Here is a 21,348-nt window from a genome sequence, read left to right on the forward strand (position 1 = left end):
AATGCCCTAAGGACACATATAGGTATGCTTATGCATGTGTGTGAGAATATGACAGACTTTTAATTAGTTACTATATCTTACTTAGTGTTTCTTTTTGTGCATCTTTCAATAGTGATGGGGACTTCAAGTGTGTTCCCTTCTCCAAATGATCTATCAATTTTAAATGCATGGGTCAAAACAAGTATATCAGACTACTCTGCATTACACAGTAGTCTGACATACTTTTAAAAGACAATCCACAGGTGGGAGATAACGCTGTCATTATGGAGTGTGGAGCACTGTGAATTTGAGTTACAGGGTGTCTTTGGTGCTCTGGGATGTGATGGGGGTAAAGAAATGTATGAGAAAATCATGTGCAACAACATGAGGGAGGGTGAGACAATAAGCTCAACTCAGAGCAGGAGGGAGGATTTTGGCTAAAGAGAAGGGTGTGTGTGGATGAAAACAGGACGTAATGGTATGGAAAACACAGTGAGGGAGTGGGTGGGTATGGGTGTGTGTTAGGGAGTTGGTATAAAAGCTCCCTCTCTCACTCACACTTCCATATCTCCTGTGTATTTTTTTGAGGGGTGCAGTGTGTGTGTGTGTGTGTGTGTGCGTGCGTGTGTTTACAAGACAAGAGGAGTGTGTGTGTTTGTGACCTTGCAGTATAGAGGACTGTTAACCTCCCTATGATGCATCAGCTGCTAGTGGTGACCTCAGTGCTGGTGGCACTCTGCTCTCTAGGGAGTGTGGATTCTTCAGCTTATGACAAGATAGTCACCCACAGTCGCATACGGGCCAGGAAAGAAGGGTAAGGAGATGGGATGTGGGGGAGGGAGGGATAGAGAGATTGTGTGAGGGGAAAGAAAAGTGAGGTGACACATGCCAAACTAAGAGAACAATGTAGCAGCTGTTTTCAGTTTCTTATATAGCAGATACATGGTTATTTTAACAACCTTGATCAACATGTTTGTAAACATTTGTCTGCAGATGTAATTTATGAAAATTGCATATTTAGTAACACGCTGACCATATCTATGTATCAATATAAAGTGCTATAAATGTTAGGTTGTATATCGTGCTATGGCTTAAGGTGGTTTGAATCACAAAGAGCACTCGATCATGATTTGAGAAACAGGTCAGCCACATTGATGAAAATATTGATTCGAGGCATAATGGAAAGTTCAATATCGTCTCTCACATTCATTCACTCTTTTGCTGTAAATAATGTGCCCAATTTGCTGTTTGAAATTGATTCTGAGTTAGAATTTGTCATTTCAGTTAAAGGAAGTATCTTTTTAAAGGGCTTTCACTAGCTTTCTGAAATTACCTTCTAATGAGAAGACTAAATAAGTATTTAAAGTATATTAAATATTAGCAGTTTCCTTAAACACAGTGAAAGCATTCATCGTTAAGAAGCACTTTACATAAGCTTTGGCATGTATAAATTACATTTTTCTCATCGTTCTTCCTTCTTTACTTTACCTGTCTTTCTCCTCTTCCACCCTCACACACTCCCTGCCTCACCTTTTCCTTTCATACCCCTGCTTCTCCCTCATCACACATCCTCCTCCTCCCCTCCCTTCTCTTACAGACCCAATGTGTGCGCTCTGCAGCAGGTCCAGGGGACTAAAAAGAAATACTTCAGCACATGTAGGAACTGGTACAAAGGCTCCATCTGTGGAAAGAAAACGTAAGTCTTTACCAAAAGATTGAATGGATCTAATTGCTACATGTTTTTATTTTATCTTTTTTTATTTGCCTATTATTATATTGCCCATATTATTTGCACAGAACTCAAATGACCTTTCCCAAAGTGCAAACCACTCCCTGCTTCCACACATCCTGCACATAGACAGGAGTATTTCAGATAAGCATCTGTACTTGAGGTACCTGTGAACGTTTCAGTACTTATGGATTTCATCCTGCGCCCACCTCATCACTTGTTGGCCCCTTTGTTTATTAGCAGCAGAAGTCAGCTCTGTATGAGTTGCCTGATCCCTCAGGCTCTTTCCTTCTTAACACGTAGCTGTCTCACTTTCTTCGCTGAACCTTGATAAAAAAGATACAGGGTCCACGATAATGATGATTGAATATTTAAATTTCAAACATTTTTAAGATATCTTTTTAGGATTTTAGGGATTTCATAAACATGGAAAAAGAGAAGATCCAAAGTGCAGCATATTATTTCTTATATATATATATATATATATATATATATATATATATATATATACAGCATATACAGTATCTGTTTTTGTCCTCATCCACCCCCCTCCTCACAAGTCTGGGCATGCTGTGCCCGTGTTTGCTCTATTGTGGGCCTGTTGATGGTGTAAACGCTGCTCAACAGTGATTGATATCCCTCCGACACGTTTCAGGTGTGTGTGTGTGTGTGTGTGTGTTTGTGTGTTTGTGTGTGTGTGTGTGTGTGTGTGTGTGTGTGTGTGTGTGTGTGCGTGTGTGCAGTTGGGCGAAACGGAGGATGTATTGCAGCTCACTAGATTTGGATTCTTGCCATGGGTAGTGTGTCGTTTTTGATTTTTCAATTTGTGCTGTATGTGTGTGCATGCAAAAGTGTGTGTATGTGTCTCATACTGACTTTTGAAACTTTTTATTCTGAGGCAAATTAGCCTGCATGGTGTGAACAGTTAAGAACTGTGCTAAGGTAATTTTAGTTTAAGTGGAGAGTTTTCTGTCTCACTGCGGGACTGCAGCTGTTTCAGAATTCATATTTTTTTTGCTGGTTGAAAAATGCCAAATATAAAGATAGCAGTAAGCCAAAATTGTGCTACCAGCCGAAGAGTACAGTGCATTAATGATAGATATTTGAACTTCTGCACGACATTTAACATCTGTGGGCATGTTGTTGATGAATGGAGTGTAATATTTTAATAATAAGTAATTAGTAAGTAAAAGTATAAGTAATTATTCGAGTAAAAAATAAATGAAAATATGAAATATAGCCGCTGATGTTTTGATGGCGTGTAAGGCTCGACTGGAGCTGTGCACACACATGCACAGAACAGACGTGCACACACACACACACACACACACACACACACACACACACATACACACACAGACCTTTTAGTCATGCAATAAGCTGTGTTAGCGCTGTGGAGATAAGTCAGTGCAAGACTTGGATGAGCCTGAAAATGAGATGAGAGAGAGAACTGATAAAAGAGTGAGTCATGGTCTGCCAACACAATACAGCGATCCACTACTGAGATAATTTTACATGGAACCACAGAGCAATTACTTAAAAAAAACAAGGTAATATAACCGAGGGAACATAGCAGGAAGGTAATGAGGGGTTTTTTAAGGTACCAAACACGTTTAATTGTTTTTGTCTGTCCTTGGTATAAAGCGGTTAAAACAAGTAAAAAGAAGTGTATTATGTACAGTTTAAATAAAACTGACTAAGGTTAGTTATCATGTTAAATAATGTCTGCCTTCAGAAACAAACACACACACAGCTTAATTAAGAAACATGAATTCCTCTACATTTCACTGTTGACTTTTAGCAAATTGAGACTGAAACATGAAACATAATTTATAGGACCATATCAACCATGAATTACAGTATACACAGATCCATCAAATATATTCTACTGTACTATCTGGGTTCAAAGTATTCAAATGTTCCACCAGCAATCAAATTAAAATGAGTAAAATAACATTATGAAGAAAACAGACAAAGAACCTAAGCCATGTCAGAAAAATTGTGCTTTTCTCTCTCCTTCTGTCTGTTGTCACAGTGAGTACATTGTTCAGCAGCAGTGGAGGAAATCCACCCAGATGTGATTATGTCTGAGTTGGATTTGGTGTTGATGAAAGATTAGGAAAGGGTGTTTGAGTCTACAGTATGCCTATCTAGCGTACACTGCAGGCTGGTGTGCGAACAAGCTGGTGTTTAAACAAGTCTTGCGGGTGCAGCAGTTGAGGTAATACCTGGGCTAAATCTCTGAGAAACCACTATTGCAAGAAAAAAGTAATGTTATTGTGAGTTCAACCTGCAATGTGTTGCTCTAAGTCTCTACTCTGGAGTTGAGTGATACCATGGAGATTTCTTCATTTCCACAAAGAACTCTTGAAGTGCGTTGCTGGAGGTTCAGGTGGAAGCGATTTTCTTCAAAGTGATGTGCTGAAGGTGGCGACACAACATGCAGTGAGCACAGGGTATGTGCTTAATTTTTGGTTAAACCATTATAATGTGGGAAAAGTGGTAAAGTGCATTCCCACACATAAAAAAGGAAAACGTTGGCACAATATTTAGAAAGCCATTGGCACAAAAGGAAAGAAAAAACACTGGGACACAAGAGACATTGTTACTGTAATTGTTACTTACATAACAGACAACAGACAACCCCACCTAGTGTTTCTGTGTGTGTGTGTGTGTGTGTGTGTGTGTGTGTGTGTGTGTGTGTGTGTGTGTGTGTGTGTGTGTGTGTGTGTGTGTTTGTGTGTGTTTATGCCCTGTGCCACATCTCCTCATCTGGAAGCCACATTGAACTGGTTCATGCAGTGACACTGCCAGAGGCCTGGTTTGCAGCACGCTGGCTAGTTATCCCTCTCTGGTCTATACTGCATCCATTATCCTGTCAGGGCACAGCCGGGGAACACTGACTTCATACCTTCCCGACAGCCAGCTGTGCATGGATATTTATGTATTTTGCATTATAACAACTAGTGTCAACGCATAGAATGATTGACATATAATGTTAAGTATATATATATATATATATATATATATATATATATATATATATATATATATATATATATATATATATATATGTGTGTGTGTGTTAAGTATAAACACATACATTAGACACACGAATGCTGATTAAAGTAGATTAGAGCGGTTTGCCAAAACATGAGTCATTTTAGAGAGTTAAGGGAGAAAGTGAGTGATGCTGCTTTTGTGTGTGTGTGTGTGTGTGTGTGTGTGTGTGTGTGTGTGTGTGTGTGTGTGTGTGTGTGTGTGTGTGTGTGTGTGTGGCTGTAAGGGGGTTCATTTGCTCTTGCATAATATATCACTACTGTTCATTTCTGAAAGGAAAGAAAACACTTACAGTACTTGTTTTGGACGTGAACCCTGTAGAGAAAGTTCATATAGAAACATCTATGGGAAAACAGAAAGCAGGAAACCTTAAATCTCTGCTCCAATCCTAACACAGCCTCAAACACACAGAAAGCTCCAACTGGAAACCATTAAGTCCTTTGGGTTAAACCCTAATTAAACTTATTCCAGGATTCAGGAACTACATGGCTGTTTCTGTGGTGGATCATTGTTCAGTGTCCAATGTTGACTCACTATTAGTTTGTTTGCATCTTGGAAGATTTGTGTTAGCTTGGGATAAATCCCAATAAAATGTCTGAATGTTTGATTACCGTCTATGGTTCATTTTCAGCAAAACTCTACTTGTAAAACATAATTTATTCTTCCATTAAACCTGAATTTTTTAGAATACTCACTTGTGGCTCACACTGTCAATTTTCTTACACCTCATTCTGTCATTCATAACATTGCAATAAAGTGCAACTTCCTGTAAAACATACGACCAATTGAGGAGCATGGGTCAGCTCAGGTCCTCCCAGCTTCCTGTCAGGATGTTTCTACTTCTTTGAGCTCTGTTTTCCTAAATGTTCATTAGCTGCTCCTTCCATCCACAATCTAAATCAATCACATGGTCACAAGAAGTCAACTGTAAGTCAAGATTTTGTTTTACTTGGAGACTTCCTTGAAAATAAGATTAATGGTCAAGAAAAAGTCTAGGGGGGTGGCAGGCACTGCTGTCTGACTTTCATGTTAACATACTTACATTATCTAGATGAATATAAAGTATTCTGCAAAGCTCTGATTTCCATAGGAATGTGGTAGCTTTTCTTATGTTTCTGAGACTATGCCTGTAGAAATAATCCTTTACACGTATGTTTTTGTGCAGCCTTCCTCTCCTGTCTGAAATGTCTTCACCATTCTTAATCCAGACTCATCATTCTCTCCCTCTTTGATGTCAATTCTGCTTTGTTGATCTAGCTTCTTTTGTTTCCTCAACTTGAATTCACATTCACATTGCATCTTGCTTGGTTTTATTTTTGCTGTTGTAAAAACAGCCAATAATTATAATGTACCCACTCTGACACCATACAAATAATTATTTTTTTCATTCTGTGGCTGAATTCCTTAATTTATTTTTTTCAAGATCAGCTAATTTACTGTATCATAGGTCTAACATATTTGTGCTTTTTCTTTGGAAGCTTGGTCCTATATGAATGCTGTCCTGGGTACATTAAGCTGGAGGGCACGAGAGGATGCCCTGCAGGTATGTGGCTCTCACCACAGCCCCTTTCTGGTCTTCTTTTCTTCCCAATTCAAAATTTCAATTCACTCGTACTATAGACTAGTCTGTTTCTGAGCAGGAACAAATTCTCTGCTTTCCCCCCCAGTGGCTCCCATTGACCATGTCTATGGTACGCTGGGACTCGTAAAGGCTACGACCACACAGCAATATTCTGACATGTCCAAGCTGAGAGAGGAAATTGAAGGCAAAGGCTCCTTCACCATGTTTGCACCTAGCAATGAAGCCTGGGAGCAGGTGGAATCTGTAAGTAGAAGTAGTAGGGAATTCAAAAATACAATAATGACTCACTCTTGACTGACATGATTTCCCCAGGATGTACGGTCTGCACTAGTGAGCAACGTGAACATCGAGCTGTACAACGCTCTTCACTTCCACATGGTGAACCGCCGTCTTTTGACCAAAGACATGAAGAACGACATGACTGTCACTTCCATGTACAACGATCTGGGGATCTACATCAACCACTACTCAAATGGGGTCAGTTTATGCACCATTTTGAAATGTATTAGATCACATGAATACACAATTGAATGATGTCTATACAGGACTTCTGACCCCAATGATGCTGGTGGCTTAATAAAACATTTCCTCTCTTTGAAGATTGTAACAGTAAACTGTGCCAGGATCATCCATGGCAATCAGGTGGCCACAAATGGTGTGGTGCATGTCATTGATCGGGTCATCAGAGGTGTGGCCAACAACATCAAGGATGTCCTGGATGTCACCGATGAGCTCTCCTCCTTCAAAGTATGTAAAATAAGCAGCACTCTAAGCTGAAAATAAGTTACAAAGTCAACATTACATTTGGCCAATGTGCGTGTTTCAAATTGTGTGTTTAAACCCCCCCGGATAAAACTGATTTAAAAACGGTATCAGAAACTCAATGCTGCGAGCAAAATGTTTGAAATAGTTTAGTATCTCTCGGTATGACAAAATGTTACATGTGAAACACACTGTGTTTACTTGTTCTTGTTACCCAGGCGGCGGCGTTGGCTTCTGGTCTGATGGACAAGCTGGACCAGCCTGGCCACTATACTCTGTTTGCTCCCACTGATGAAGCCTTTGACAAATTGAGCCCAGGCTACATGGAGCGTATCATGGGAGACAAGGATGTTACAGCAGGTACATTGTACATGTGATACACTAATGATGACATAAACTACTTACATACCGTGCTTTGATTGATTTTGGTGTGCAGAGGTCTAGAGCACTTAAATATTTCTGCTGTTGCCATGCTGTAGCCAATGTCAGCTGGTCAGGCGGTCTGTTCACCGCTTTGGTCCGGAATGGCATATTTCAACAACTGTTGGATGGATTGCCATAACTTCTAGTGCAGACTTTCATGGTCCCCAGAGAATAAATTCCTACTGACTTCAGTGATCTTTCCTCTAGCACCAGCAGCATATCAAAGTTTACACTTATCCAGTCAAATATCTCAACATCAACCAGATAGATTGGCACAAGGTTTTGTACAGACATTCATGGTTTGGGGATCCCCTAGCACAAGTATTGGATGAACTACTATGAAATTTGGTGCAGACATTTATGTCCCCTTCAGGATCATTTGAAATCACTTTGGAGATCCCCTGACTTTTCATGTAGTGCCATCATTAGGTTAAAATTTAAATTTGTTTAAAGCTCCATTGTGTAATGTTTTGAGTTGATTCTTAGCAAAAAAAAACTTTGTTCTTTCACAAATATATGCTCATTCATGTAATTACTTCCACCAACTAATCAAAGTATTCTCGTAAGCGTAGCATCTGCCATTCAGAATCATTCAGACTTGCTCGTATGTATTCTGCCATGTTGCGCCTCCATCTTTAAAATACATTAGCCAAAGAGGGACATACCTCTGCCTTTCGCGCTTTTACACACAGTGGCACCGTGACGAATGCTAGGGGGAGATTACTCGCGACTGCCGGCAGATTTGAAAGCCTGTTGAAGATGGAGGATCACGCTGATACTCTACTAACATTAGCTTGCATTCGTTTGGGAACCTGATAGCTGATGTTAGCAATGAAATGGTAACAAAATAACGAAAACGTAAAACTACTATTACACTGGAAGGAACACTCACGGACGAAGTCGTACTTCTTGGACTAATACGGCCACCATAGGAGTTAAAACGCGATCGGAATGGGAGGGGCTAGAAAATAATATTCAGTTGGTTGTCGTATACAATTTCACAGCTAGATGGGAGAAATTCTTGCACAATGTAGCTTTAAGACTAAATACTCATAACACTAATGATATTCTCACTAGCATCAGCTGTACTTTGTATTTAGTGGGGGATGGCAGGTTAACAAGGGGGCATTTTGATCACCTTTTTAAGAAGGGGGATGGCGTCCCCCCTCATCCCCCCTCAAATCAGTACAGAGCCACTAGCATGGCTGTAGACTCTTATTCTGGTTGTTGTTGATCATTTAACGTAACATTCATTTGACCTGAAGTAAACTTTAATCATGTTGACAGTTTATTTCAAAACTAAACTACTGAAACCATGTTCCAAACCCATTCTGCAAATTCCTCCCAAAAGCATGTCTAAACTTAGATAACCATCAAGCAAATGAGTAGACACACACTCACACACACACACAAGCATGTCCACAAACCACACAATGAAACCGGCAAACTCATGTCTCCACAGTGGCAGCTTATCTGTCTGTTTGCTGAGTCACTGGCATGCCAGGAACGTCTATTAGCATGAAGCCAGTTTGCTGTGTCCTCAGTGAGTGGCTCCCTCTGGGGACACAATACAACCTCAGATAAATTCTCAGATACTTGGCAAACAGGCTTTGCTGACCAACCATGGAAGCCTCCAAAGTAAAGATGATATGAAGCATTGTGCCTTGTTTTTTCAAGGGAAGGTTTGAGCCAAAGAGTAGTTTGGCCGGCAGTGCGACACTGATTGCATTTGAATTATTGTGGGTTTGGAAGGGTTTTTCATGTTGTCATCACATTGCTTTAGCAAGCCAGTTTTGCTGGCTAAGTTTGACAGTTGGACTCAGTCAGAGGTGTAATCACATATCTTAATGTTGACAGAAGTTCCTAAATATGTCTAAAAGAGTTGAAAGAATATGTGTGTCCTTGTGCATAAGTAATGATTGCCACTGTAAACCTCAGATTGTGTAACCAGAGTACAAAAATATTTACAGGCAACCCACAAAATATATTAAAGTGTGCAATCTGATCAACGGCTGCGTGTGTTTGTCAACCTCTATCTTTCTCCCACTTCATCCCACCTACTCAGCCCTGGTGAACTACCACCTGTTGAAAAGTGTCCAGTGTTCTGAAGCAATCATGGCAGGGTCAGTGTATGAGACCGCAGAGGGCAGCACCATAGAGATCGGCTGTGATGGCGATAGTTTGACGGTCAATGGAATCAAGATGGTGCTGAAGAAGGACATTGTCACCACTAATGGCGTCATCCACTTAATTGACCGGGTGCTCATTCCTGACTCAGGTGAAACACGTGATGAATCCAACTTCTCCCTCTGCAAATTCTAACATTTGTTGAAATCATTTGGCAAAATATGATCATTAACATGTTATGTTTATGTGATTCATATCAGCCAAGGACGGGATGGAGCTAATGGGAGACTCCCAGAGCACGTTCACTGACATGGTGTCCGAATTGGGCTTAGCCGCTGCCATGGGTCCGAAAACAGAGTACACACTCCTTGCTCCCGTCAACACTGCCTTCACTAGTGAGTTGAGATTAAGAGAATTGACCTTGAGCAAGGATGTAAAAGAAAAGTAATATGTTGTCTTTCACAGATCAAAAATATGCTAACTCATTTTATACTTTTCACTACTAAGACTTTTTAAAGCACACACAGAAGGAAATGTTTAATTTTAAATCTGTAACTGTTCTGTGTGTTTGTCAGAAGAGGTGATGTCAACAGACCAGAGCCTGCTGAGATACATTTTGGAAAACCATATCTTGAAGCTGAAAGTTACACTGAGTGAGCTCTACAATGGACAGCTGCTGGAAACACTGGCTGGAAAACTGCTCCGAGTCTTCATTTACCGCACTGTGAGAACTCTGTGTGTGTGTGTGTGTGTGTGTGTGTGAATTGTTGCATTAGAGAGTCAACCAGAGTCATCAAGGAACAGGAAAATAAGATAAATAAAAAGTGACGGAAAGACAATGGAGAGCGTCTGCCTCCATATTGGAAATCTGAAAGCCATTACCGGGCCTCTTACCAAGTGTTAACATGATTTTGCTGTCTTTCAACTGTAAGCAAATGTAATAAAACAGCTAAAAAGTCAAGCTCTAGCAGATGAAGTGTGTTTCTGCTCTGCTGGTTCAGATATTAGAAACAGCTGCGTTAAATTTCCTCACAGAAACTTTTGTATTCTTCTTTTTGATTGATTGCAATCAAACAGTACAGTGTGACAGCTCCCTCCCCTGACCTTAATAGTTACCAGATTTGTACAGGGACTTTTAGACCTGTAAACCTGCTCTCTGAATGTTCTTTCTTTGTTAGGCCGTGTGCATAGAAAATGCATGTATGGTGCGTGGCAGTAAAGAAGGAAGCAAAAGTGCCCTCCATGTTATGAAGTCCATCATCAAACCGGCCGAGAAAACGATCTACGAGCTCCTGATTGCTGATGGACGGTTCAAGTAAGAACTGTCTTATTTTACTTCTTTTCTTTTTTACTGTACTTGTTAATACTAATCAGGTTGGATGTAATTATTGTTTATTTGTTGTTTGTAATACATTTGGTTTCCTGACAATAGAATTTGCAAACCATACCATTTTCTTTGGTTCTGTGACAGATATTGGCACCAGTTGAGTCTGATGATGAATAACTGAGGCAGCAGATGTGTGAGTTAATGGGACCACACGAGTCTCATTCAAATTCCAACCCGAAGTCCATCATATTACAATCCCTAAAACCACAATCCTCCTGTCTAAAATGAGCAACACACATTCGGTTTTTGGTGCAAACGTGACACATCGTCTCCTTACAGCACAGAACTCATTGTGCCATTATAGCCGGAGCTGTTCTTCTCCTGGTGGAGAAAGTTGATGTCTTGACTGGCTGACATTTGTGCAGTCTGAAATACAGTAGTTTACCATGATGAAAAACATCAATATTATCATTTCCATGGATCCAAAATGCATATTGCTCTTAAGTTTAAGCTTCTTTTTACTCCTACAGTACTGTACTGTATGTTGATTGTGTAAATTGATGACTTTCATCTTTACTTTTTTTGTTTTATAAATGTAGGATTTTCCTGTCGCTAATGGAGACAGCAGGTCTGACTAATCTGCTGAAGCAGGAAGGCTCCTACACCATTTTTGCACCAACTGACAATGCCTTTGGTGACCTCACTAGAGAGGACTTGGCTCTGCTCAAAAGTGAGTACTCCACTGAAATGAACACACATCCACATCCTTTCATGCATTGGTGATTGCTGTTAATCTAGTTGTGTCCTGATTTAAAGTTATATAATGCAGGGGTGAGGAGAGAAAAAGAATGCTAGTTGTCCTGTACAGGAAGTAAATCATGTTTACCTCGTGTTGTCATTGACAGGTGATCTGAATGCTTTAAGGATCATTCTGCTCTACCACTTTAGTAATGGCATCTTCATCAATGGAGGATTAGAGGGAGGAGTTACCAACTTGCTCAAAACCCTCCAGGGCAACAACCTGCAAGTTATTTCTGTATGTATAATCAGCCATCATTTGAGTGTACATCTGTGTCAACAATCAAACAACCCTTTAGAAAATACATATTTCAGCATGTGAAATTCAACACATAAAAAGATGTGCAACCATGATTATACTCTTTACTCTTTTACTCTTTAAGAGCATATTTGTATTATGTAATTAAGCTTTAAATGACTGTACATAAACACACATTATTTTGTCCTTCTTCAAAGCCTCCATTGTGAGACTTAAACCACCTCATTTAAACAATAGCATCAAAGAGCCAGTGCTAATCTATAACTTCAAAGCTGGATATCTCTGGAGTAAGGCCAGAAGTAATAAGCAGAAAAGTAGGAATGGAAGGAACAGAAGGAATAAGCTTCCTGTCATTTCCATCAACGCCCACTCTCGGTATTCACCCGCCATTCCCCACCTCCCATCTGATGCCCTCCACCTGCCATTTTTCTCTGTCTGCTTGCTCTTGCTCGTCAGTCTTCATGATAGCTTTATCATCATTTCATCCATTACCTCAATTTTGCCCTCCGTCTCTCTCCTATTGTGCTGATCAGGTTATCAGCTATGGACAATGATTCAGGGAAGCATTAGGGTTTTTTTAAAACTGGACTGATGTGGCTCAATTCAGTGGGTGAGAGGGGGAGCTTGTAGGCAGAGGAGAAGGGAAACCCTTTCCCTTACTGGCTCAGCATGCCCACCTTTAGTCACCTCCACCTTAGATTGCAGGAATTGAATTCTTAGATGTCCCTTCCAACAACAGAGCACACTGCCTGGGATTCATAATAAAACCTCTCATGTCAAACCATTTCAAAATGGTCTCAGTACGGTATATATTATTTCGACAGTAATGGACGTAGCTCACAAAATAAGAATGTGTTTATTGATACGCTTTAAAAAATAAATATACATACATTGTTTTTTTTCTGTTTTTCCCAGGTAAACAACTCCATTCATGTCAACTCTGTGGATGTGCCGGACAGTGACCTGATGGCAACAAACGGTGTAATCCATGTGGTTAAGAATGTTCTCTATCCTGCGGGTGAGAACAGCAGACATTATTATACAATCATGCAATGTGCACTCTGTGCTGGGATGCATTATCTTATGTTCTTTTGATGATGTTTATTCCTTACAGACCTTCCTGTGGGCCGCCAGGATCTCCTGGTCCTCCTGAAGAAGCTGATTAAGTACATCCAGATAAAGGTAGAGAAAGCAAAAATACACGTGTCTGAATATACATAGATCACAGAGGATTTTTCTATTATCCTGCGTGTCTTATAACTTCCATTCTTTTATGGTTTTTGTTCTTTAGTTTGTTTCTGGATTTTCTTATGCTGAGATCCCACTCACCTTCATCAGTAAGTTTTTTTTAGCACCATTGTTACTGCATGACAGGTGAATATTATTGCATCTGCAACAACTTAAAACTACTTATGTTACTTCACAGAGAGGACCATCACAACTACACATTATGTTGACACAGGTAAGACACTATTTTTGGTAAAGTGGTGATTATAAAATGCATGACTGCCTTTAAAACCGATTAATGTCCTTTGTTCAAAAATGAGCATCTGTTCTTAAAGTGAAATCCTTCTTGCATATTGCATGCATGTCATTGCTCCACGGGCCTCTTCCATGGCTCTCTCTGTTGTTCCTCTGATTATCCACTCTCACTATTGCTAAGTCCACTTGGACCTCTTGGCATGTTTAATCAGTTCCTTTAGGGATGAGGTAATTAGGCTGTCAAAGCATAACAGGGACCATAGAGGACTCTTGGATGTTGTCCATTCAGTTGGGCTGAGTCCAATGTACTTTCACAAAGATGGGAGCATGCCTTCATGTGTTGGGTAACATAGGAGAGATGAAGTCCGATTCTTCAAAGGTAATTGGGCCCATTACACAGATTGTAGAGCTGGTGAAGGTTTGGACCTCTGGGGCAGTTTCATTTTTAGGGGTTACAATTTTATGCAATTAAATTATGGAAATACAAATGTCGTACTTATGTACAATATCTATTTTCCACAATTTTGTTCAAGGCTTATTCAATTTTGTTTTCTTCTTAAATAGGATGAGTGACTCATCTTGGTAAAGCAAACAAACTATTCCTCATATTGATATACTGCATATTAAGAAGTTTAAATATAAATGGCACTAATTTAAATTCCAAGAGGTTGTAGTTTTGATCAGTACAGGACTTAAAGAAATTATAAAAATGAAATAAAACATGTATATGAATGATAAACTGCTTTAAGTTGTCGTAAAACCATGCAGAATACACACTCTCACTTTGTACACACACGTGCACACACACACACACATACACACACACACACATACACACACATAATTATAAATTACATCATTATATTATATTTACAGTTCAGATAAAAGATGGAATTAACTCTTATCTGCATCATGTATCCTTGTAGGAGTATAAACGATATTAAGCATAAATGACCCAAATCTCTTAATTACAGTACTTTGTTTGAAAGACAGACATGAGTCTGGTTCTGATTACTGGACTAGGCCACGTATCAAGGGTCCTCAGGCCAAATATTAAAAGGCCTCTGATACAAGCACACATCTGCTAGCTTTCATCTCTATAGCTCATACGAAGACTGTCACATTACAGTAAACAATCATCGCTCAGAAGAAGAAAATATAAAAAAGAGGAGTTGTAGGATTTTACAGAGTTATCTGGCCCCAAATGGGAAAGGATTATCCTTTTGAATAATTTTCAAATCAGTAGACAAGATTTCTTTAAATACCAAAACTTGTAAATGTTAGATAAAATATAAACATGTCTGTAATGTGATGCTTCAAACTCAACAAGGAGAGCAGAAAATAAAATCTGTCCATCGGGAGCAGCTTACTGGACCATGGAGCGTAAGAGAAGTAGTTAATAAAGTGATGCATTCTAATATCTAACACACATCAGAGCCTTTTGTTCTGCATGCTTTTGATAACTTTACATACTGCACCTACAGCCTCCTTCTTTGCTCATAATATAGAAAATGTGGGAGTGTTCAAAAGATAATATTTCTATCATTCTTAATCTTACCTCTCCCTCTCTGCAGTCCCTGATGTAACAAAGGTGACCAGAGTCATTGGGGGAGACCCATCTGTCACCAAGGTGACCAGAGTCATTGAGGGGGAGCCTTCACTCACCACGGTAACCAGGGTCATTGAAGGACAGCCTACCATTACCAAGGTTACAAGAGTCACCGACACAGAACCAATAGTCACTAAGGTGGTTGTCAAGGGGGAGCCTGTGATCACCAAGGTAACCAGGGTCATCGAGGGAGACCCTTCCTTCACAAAAGTAACCAGAGTCATCGAGGGACAACCTTCACTCACAAAAGTAACCAGAGTCATTGAGGGGGAGCCTTCACTCACTACGGTAACCAGGGTCATTGAAGGACAGTCTACCAATACCAAGGTTACAAGAGTTATTGAGGGTAAGTTCCTCGACGTTTAAGAATGTTCAAACCATTCATATTTTGAGAGCAAATGATACGTTAGATAATCTAATATGAACATCACAAAAGGTCCGATAGATTTGATGACACAACATGTTTTATTTAACGCAGGTGTAGATCCTGATGCAGATGGAAACACAGGTCAGTTTCTCTTAACACGTTCCCTCCCTTGAAGAGCATGATCGTGTAGATCTAAGCACTCTCATGCATCTTATAACAGCTCTTTTAACAAATGCATCCACAGTCCTGTTGACCACGTTTAACTGAGCATCATAATCTAATGTGAATTTCACAATTTCTTGGTGATCATCAATTGAGTCATCAGACACATTATTTTCATGGTGTGCATTATCTTAACCTTAAAAGCACATGTTTGTGTCATTAATGGATGCTTTGTATATACATTTATTTGGAAATCATAACCATTTTTCAAATGTAGAAATGTTAGTCTGTAAAAGCTACGCTATTCGTTGAATAATCATTTATTCCAAAGTCACAAGCATTGTTTTGGTTGACAATCTTGTTTTCCAGCTATTTCTTTATTTTTAAGGCTAGCAGTTTGGCTTACCTCTGGTGGATTAAAGACAAACCAAACACCCATGTGGTTATGCCCTGCTCTGCTGTGGCTGGCTAAGTGCTAAGAGCCAAAGTTTCTGTTGCTGCTTGAGCTTGTCTTTTCAGTTTCTCAAGTTCTTGATCAGCATTCAGTATTATACATATGACCTGATTAAAACAAATTAGAATCTATTACTTTAAACTGGTTGATATTTCTGGTGTCATTTTCTCCCCAAGTTTCACTATTACAGTAGCTAGTTTGCAGCAAACAAAAAGGACATCCACTAAAGGCAGTGGCTAAAAGCCAGTAAGAACTTTTTTATATTCACCTGTCTGCCAGTGGCATCATGCCACAAATGTGAAGCTGCTTATATGGCTGCAATATTAATCAACAAAGACACAACTAAATAAATGCAGGATTGTATAATCACCTCCCCATTGGCTGCTAATGAAGATGAGCAACGTCAGATTTACCCAAGCAGACCTTGTATTGGCAACTGGACCCTTAGACTGGATCTATTCATCTATCCAGGTAAATCTAAAGGACCACAAACAATGTAACAATGTAACTCCCAGTATTTTAAACCATCCTGAAGAAAAACAGTTAAAGGACAATTCCGGCGCAAAATAAACCTAGGGGTTAATAACGGATGTGTACCCACTCTGTCGTTCTACAAAGTACACTTACAAAGTTCTCAATGCTTCGGTTAACATGTAGGGACCCTCACTATGCTACCGTTGAAGTTTGGTGATATTTTGAGCCTTTTTAGTGGTATAAATAGCGATTTGTTTTTACTTTCCCTGTGCCCCCCGAATACTAGCGTTGTAAGCTAACCAGCGGTCCGCGCTAGCTTCGTTCAAGCTACAAACACAATCAATTAGCATAAAAACATGTCCCAGAGAACGACAGAGTGATTACACATCCGTTATTAACCCCTAGGTTCGTTTTGCGCCGGAATTGTCCTTTAATTATGATTACACTAACTGCTCCATTTTCTTATTCCAAACAGTCCTACCTAGGTATATTTTGAAGTAGGAGAACGAAGTAGGCCAGAAACAGAAAAACGTTAATAGCTGGTGCAGTTATGTTTCTTTACTGGCTGCTGCAATGTTGAGGGGAGCATCACAAATCCTCTGTAATAACATTCTCCAATAATGGACAGCCAGACATGTTTTACATAGAGAACACTCTGTTTAATGTGTTCTATAGGATTGTACAGTATATTATGACAAGCTTTGGCCAGCCACCATTCAAAACATCACAAGCTCATTCTGGTTTATGATGTTTGTATAGGCTCAGTAATGATGCCACAGAGGAAGGAAGTTAATTTTGACAGACCATCTTCTGGTTAGGCTCACATCATGACATAAAGATAAGGCCATTGTGCACCATTATTTGGATGTCCATCTTATCACTTATCCATCTGATTTCATCTTTTCGTCAGTGTTCTTGTCTCTCATGCAAGAATCCCATCCTATTACCCATTCTCTGTCTAATTCAGATGTGATGTGTATGTGTGAGCAGTGTACAGTGTGCAAATTATGATGTGTAATTTTAGGGTGGCCAACTCAGACCACTGGGCAATTGCCTTGTATGGGTGCAGGTGAGCTTTAGGCTGGTTTCACCTACAACTGCTTCACTGGTGTCTTGCAGCTTAGTTTGTGGGCAAATAATTTCCTCTCTTTTTCTGAGCTGAGCGCCCCCCTGCACACATGTACTTTGCACCCTGTGAGTGTGTGTATGTGTTCATACTGCACAACTGTGCTCGACTTTGTGTTGGCGGTGGCGGAGGAGGTGTTTTAGGGGATGTATGTGCCTGTCAGTCTGTCCGTCTGTCAGTCAGTACAGTTGCTAAGTCGTTAAATGACTTTAAACACCCTTCTCCGCTGCCGGTCTGAAGGTGGAGCCAGACACACCACGGCGAACGAGCCTTTTATCATTGAGGGTAGGGTCTTCTTGCACAAACTCTTCATACAAAACAGGTTTCTTTAAAATGTTTTGTCCTTTCCTCCTTGAAGTAATTATGTTTACAAATCTGCATTGAAGATAAGTGGTTACTTTAAGGTGGAAAAGAGAATGAAATGCATTTTTTAAGTAATGTAACTTCATACTTGATTTTGTATGTGAGAGACAAATTGTTCAGCATTTTGGATCTAATGGTTTGGTTTTGAACGTTCAGGCCCAGACTTCTCTAAGATCACCACCATCCACGGCGACCCAAATCTGATCGATGAGGAATCAGAGCGAATTACCAAACTCATTCAAGGTGAATACGCATAACTGCAGATCTGTGTGTGTGTGTGTGGTGTGTGTGTGTACCCACATGCAGTGATTACCTGTGTTGTCTCTTTGTTTTACAGAGGGAGGTAGATTTGCTGCTGCGAGGAAATCTCCAGGTAAAAGCATAGTTGGTTGAGGACACATTTGTCAGCACCAATGTTGGATTGGACTAAAAAGAGTTCATCAAAAAACACAGCTACATACGAAAATATTCATAGAAAAAGTCTCTAAACACCAATTTTTATTGTTGGATTTTTCTTTTACTCTTTTCACTTTTTTCCGTTCCACTATATACTTTTAAGTCCTTCCACCTATTCTTCATGTCTCATATCTTTCCACCTTGACATGTTACCTTTTGTCCTTATCTTCATTCACACTTTTGATTCCCTCCATTAACTCTGCCTTCTCTTTTACAGCTGGGATGAGGAGGAGAACAAGGCTGGGCAGGCGTCATTACAAGCCAAGGGAGTGAATCCAATAGAGATAAAACACCTTCGGGCTCACCGCAGAGACTGAATGCATCTCCAGTGCTCCTGGACGAGTGCTGGAGGATTGAAAAACTGTGGACCAATAGGGACAGATCAAATCAATCTAGCTATTTCTTTGTCTAAACCACCAGTAAGAATGATTGTTTACTATTCCATCTGGACCATACTGTATGTGATAGGCATGATGTGTAATAGCAATGCAATGAAATTAGAATACCTTCCAGTAAGTAATGTATGTATGCAAGGGAAATATGGACTTTTGCCATGGGGTAGATGGTGTGTAAAGTGACATTTATTCTACCACTGAGAGAAAAATGTTTGCTTTTTTTTAATCATGTCACTTTGTAAACGGATGGCTTGGGAAGATTTTTTTATGCTTTTTATGGTGCTCACATTCTGTACAATGGATGCATTTGAATGAATATGATAAATGAAACGGTGTTTTGCTGCCATTAGATGCTGTATTGAATCTCTGTAATTTACCACATGGTGATTAAAAAATACAATTCATTTTTATACAGTTTTCAGTAATTCTTTTCAGCTTCCGTGATTGTTTTTATTCGACAAAACCTAAATGTGTAATGCTGTTGAATGTGAGTCAGACGTGTATGTCCTTTTACAACTATGCTTCACAATCTTATATTTGTTTTAACCTAAAAAAAAAAAGTGGTAAATAAAATGTGCATAGTGACTTCAGAATACTAATTTTCTTTCATTTGTGTCCATTGTCCAAACAGATCTAATCTTCATTACAGTAATGTTACCTTTCCATATTGCTACCTGCCTCAACACTATTGAAATTGACATTTTCCCAGTTGCAAACTGATTATTCCAACACCACATGAATACACAAATGCCCTATCTCTCAATGTTGACGAAAGTGAAAAATACATGATTTGAATTAGCTCAAAAATGTAATGGGTTTGGCACATGCTACACCCTTCCACCAAGTTTCCTTAAATTGGGCCTTAGTTTTTCCTTAATCCTGTTGACAGACAAACAAGCAAAAAACAACAACAAATGGACAACCAAACTGAAAACATAACTTTATTGGCGGAGGTAACAAATTAATCATAAAAAACATATGTAAACATGTAATATAGAAGAACAACAACAACGATTAACAGTAAATCTGCATTTTATTGTGTAATTTACCAAAAGCAGACGAGGATAAAACTAGAGGAGAAACATGCAGATGATAAAACATCTGCATGTTTCTATAACCCACATTTTTTATTCCCATATGATCCTAAACCGAAGTTACATTAAACATAAAAGAATACTGTATATTTTATCCACAATTTCTTTATAAAATTATTTAATGTCTAAGTTTATGAGTCATAAGTTCACAAGTTTCATAGCTTTTCAAAATAATTTTCACATTTAATATATTTTGTATCTCTTGCATTACATAATTCTCTCACATTATATAATGTTTAAGCATATATTGTTTACTTAAGGCCACCGTTTAAAGTCATTACATGTTTTTTGATCATATGTGCAACAGGATAGGTGAACATACACAACACTCAAGGTCATACCATGTTATGAGTTATTGAGACACAAAAACCTACCTGCCCAAAACACTTTCAACAGTATATTTGTGTTCATTCCTATTTCTTAATCACTTCATTACAATTTACCTATAGTTGCTACTAAAAATCAACACTGATTCTCTCTAGTACATGAACACACGTTCGAGAATATTACCATGTATTTACAACAAGAGGAAGTGTCAAGAAGAGAAGAGCGAGTTCTTTTTCTTGGGCATTTACACTTGCAAATCTCTCATTGGCTTTGGGACGCTACCTCACATGGTTTATCTGCCACACAAATCTTATGAACTTCATCTTGCAAAAGTGTTAAAAGGAGTCCTAAAAAGCAATTCATTTTGCATACATTTGTCTTTTGCATCTCCTGATCAAAAGTTATCTGCATGGTGAGAATATGTTCATTAACATTGTAAACAAAAAAACTGCGATTTGAGGAATTACTTTAGCACATTTACCAGTAATATCACACAAGTCTGCATCTCATGTGCGACTCACATATTCCTGCGGTTTATCATGTCATATTTTCCTTCTGAGAAGAAAACGAACATGGGACTGTGAGCAATACATTTTGAACTAGTACTCTGTAGTGTAGCTCTGTTGCAACATCATTAAAATGATCCATGGCAGCAGCAGCCGAGGGGAGTTGACTGCAGCAGAGGGGAGTTAAAGGTTGCACAAGGATTGCTGGCTTAACGTAACAGAGTGCCAATAAAAAGGTGACGAAAAGAAGTCATGATAACATGTTAGCTTACTAGGTGTGCTTATGCAGCACAGAGGTATAGCTCAGAGCTTTGCATTTTTCTCCAATTAAAACAGTCAACAACACAGATTATTAACTTACAACCTGTTGATTTTGTCTTGGCAGGTGCATTATTTGAGTTAATCACCAGGATGAAATTCTTGTTTGAGCTAGTCTTAATTTATCCATTGTCCCCTAATAATGCAAATTAGCATTCTCCATTTAATC

At 39.2% G+C, this 21,348-nt stretch overlaps 1 protein-coding gene across 11 annotated transcripts; it reads left to right on the forward strand.

Moving 5' to 3' along the window:
- Positions 1–507: 507 nt before the first annotated feature.
- On the forward strand, positions 508–19,527 carry LOC116036998 (periostin). Of its 11 annotated transcripts, XM_036008869.1 has the most exons (25): positions 508–793; positions 1,577–1,675; positions 6,247–6,311; positions 6,436–6,593; positions 6,663–6,827; positions 6,951–7,097; positions 7,331–7,472; positions 9,601–9,813; positions 9,923–10,057; positions 10,238–10,386; positions 10,841–10,977; positions 11,589–11,719; positions 11,895–12,025; positions 12,962–13,064; positions 13,161–13,228; positions 13,338–13,383; positions 13,473–13,508; positions 15,103–15,326; positions 15,366–15,395; positions 15,435–15,483; positions 15,616–15,645; positions 17,961–18,005; positions 18,240–18,326; positions 18,421–18,456; positions 18,757–19,527. In XM_036008869.1, exons 1-25 carry the CDS (start codon positions 672–674, stop codon positions 18,810–18,812), a joined length of 2,604 nt encoding a protein of 867 aa, XP_035864762.1. In that variant the 5' UTR covers positions 508–671; the 3' UTR covers positions 18,813–19,527. The 11 variants fall into 11 exon arrangements, with proteins under 11 accessions (XP_035864762.1, XP_031136575.1, XP_031136577.1 ...); XM_031280715.2 differs by having other exon boundaries at positions 15,103–15,395; XM_031280717.2 differs by lacking the exon at positions 15,366–15,395 and having other exon boundaries at positions 15,103–15,356.
- The last annotated feature ends 1,821 nt before the right edge of the window (positions 19,528–21,348 follow it).

The sequence above is a fragment of the Sander lucioperca genome, chromosome 13, assembly GCF_008315115.2.
Source record: "Sander lucioperca isolate FBNREF2018 chromosome 13, SLUC_FBN_1.2, whole genome shotgun sequence".
Classification (NCBI taxonomy): Eukaryota; Metazoa; Chordata; class Actinopteri; order Perciformes; family Percidae; genus Sander; species Sander lucioperca.

Bases quoted from the DNA above. Each gene is read 5' to 3' on its own strand.
- LOC116036998 (XM_031280712.2), top strand. From the start codon at position 672: ATGATGCATCAGCTGCTAGTGGTGACCTCAGTGCTGGTGGCACTCTGC. The intron at 10,058-10,237 runs GTGAGTTGAGAT...TGTGTTTGTCAG, and splicing joins CGTCAACACTGCCTTCACTA to AAGAGGTGATGTCAACAGAC. The intron at 13,509-15,102 runs GTAAGACACTAT...CCCTCTCTGCAG, and splicing joins TACACATTATGTTGACACAG to TCCCTGATGTAACAAAGGTG.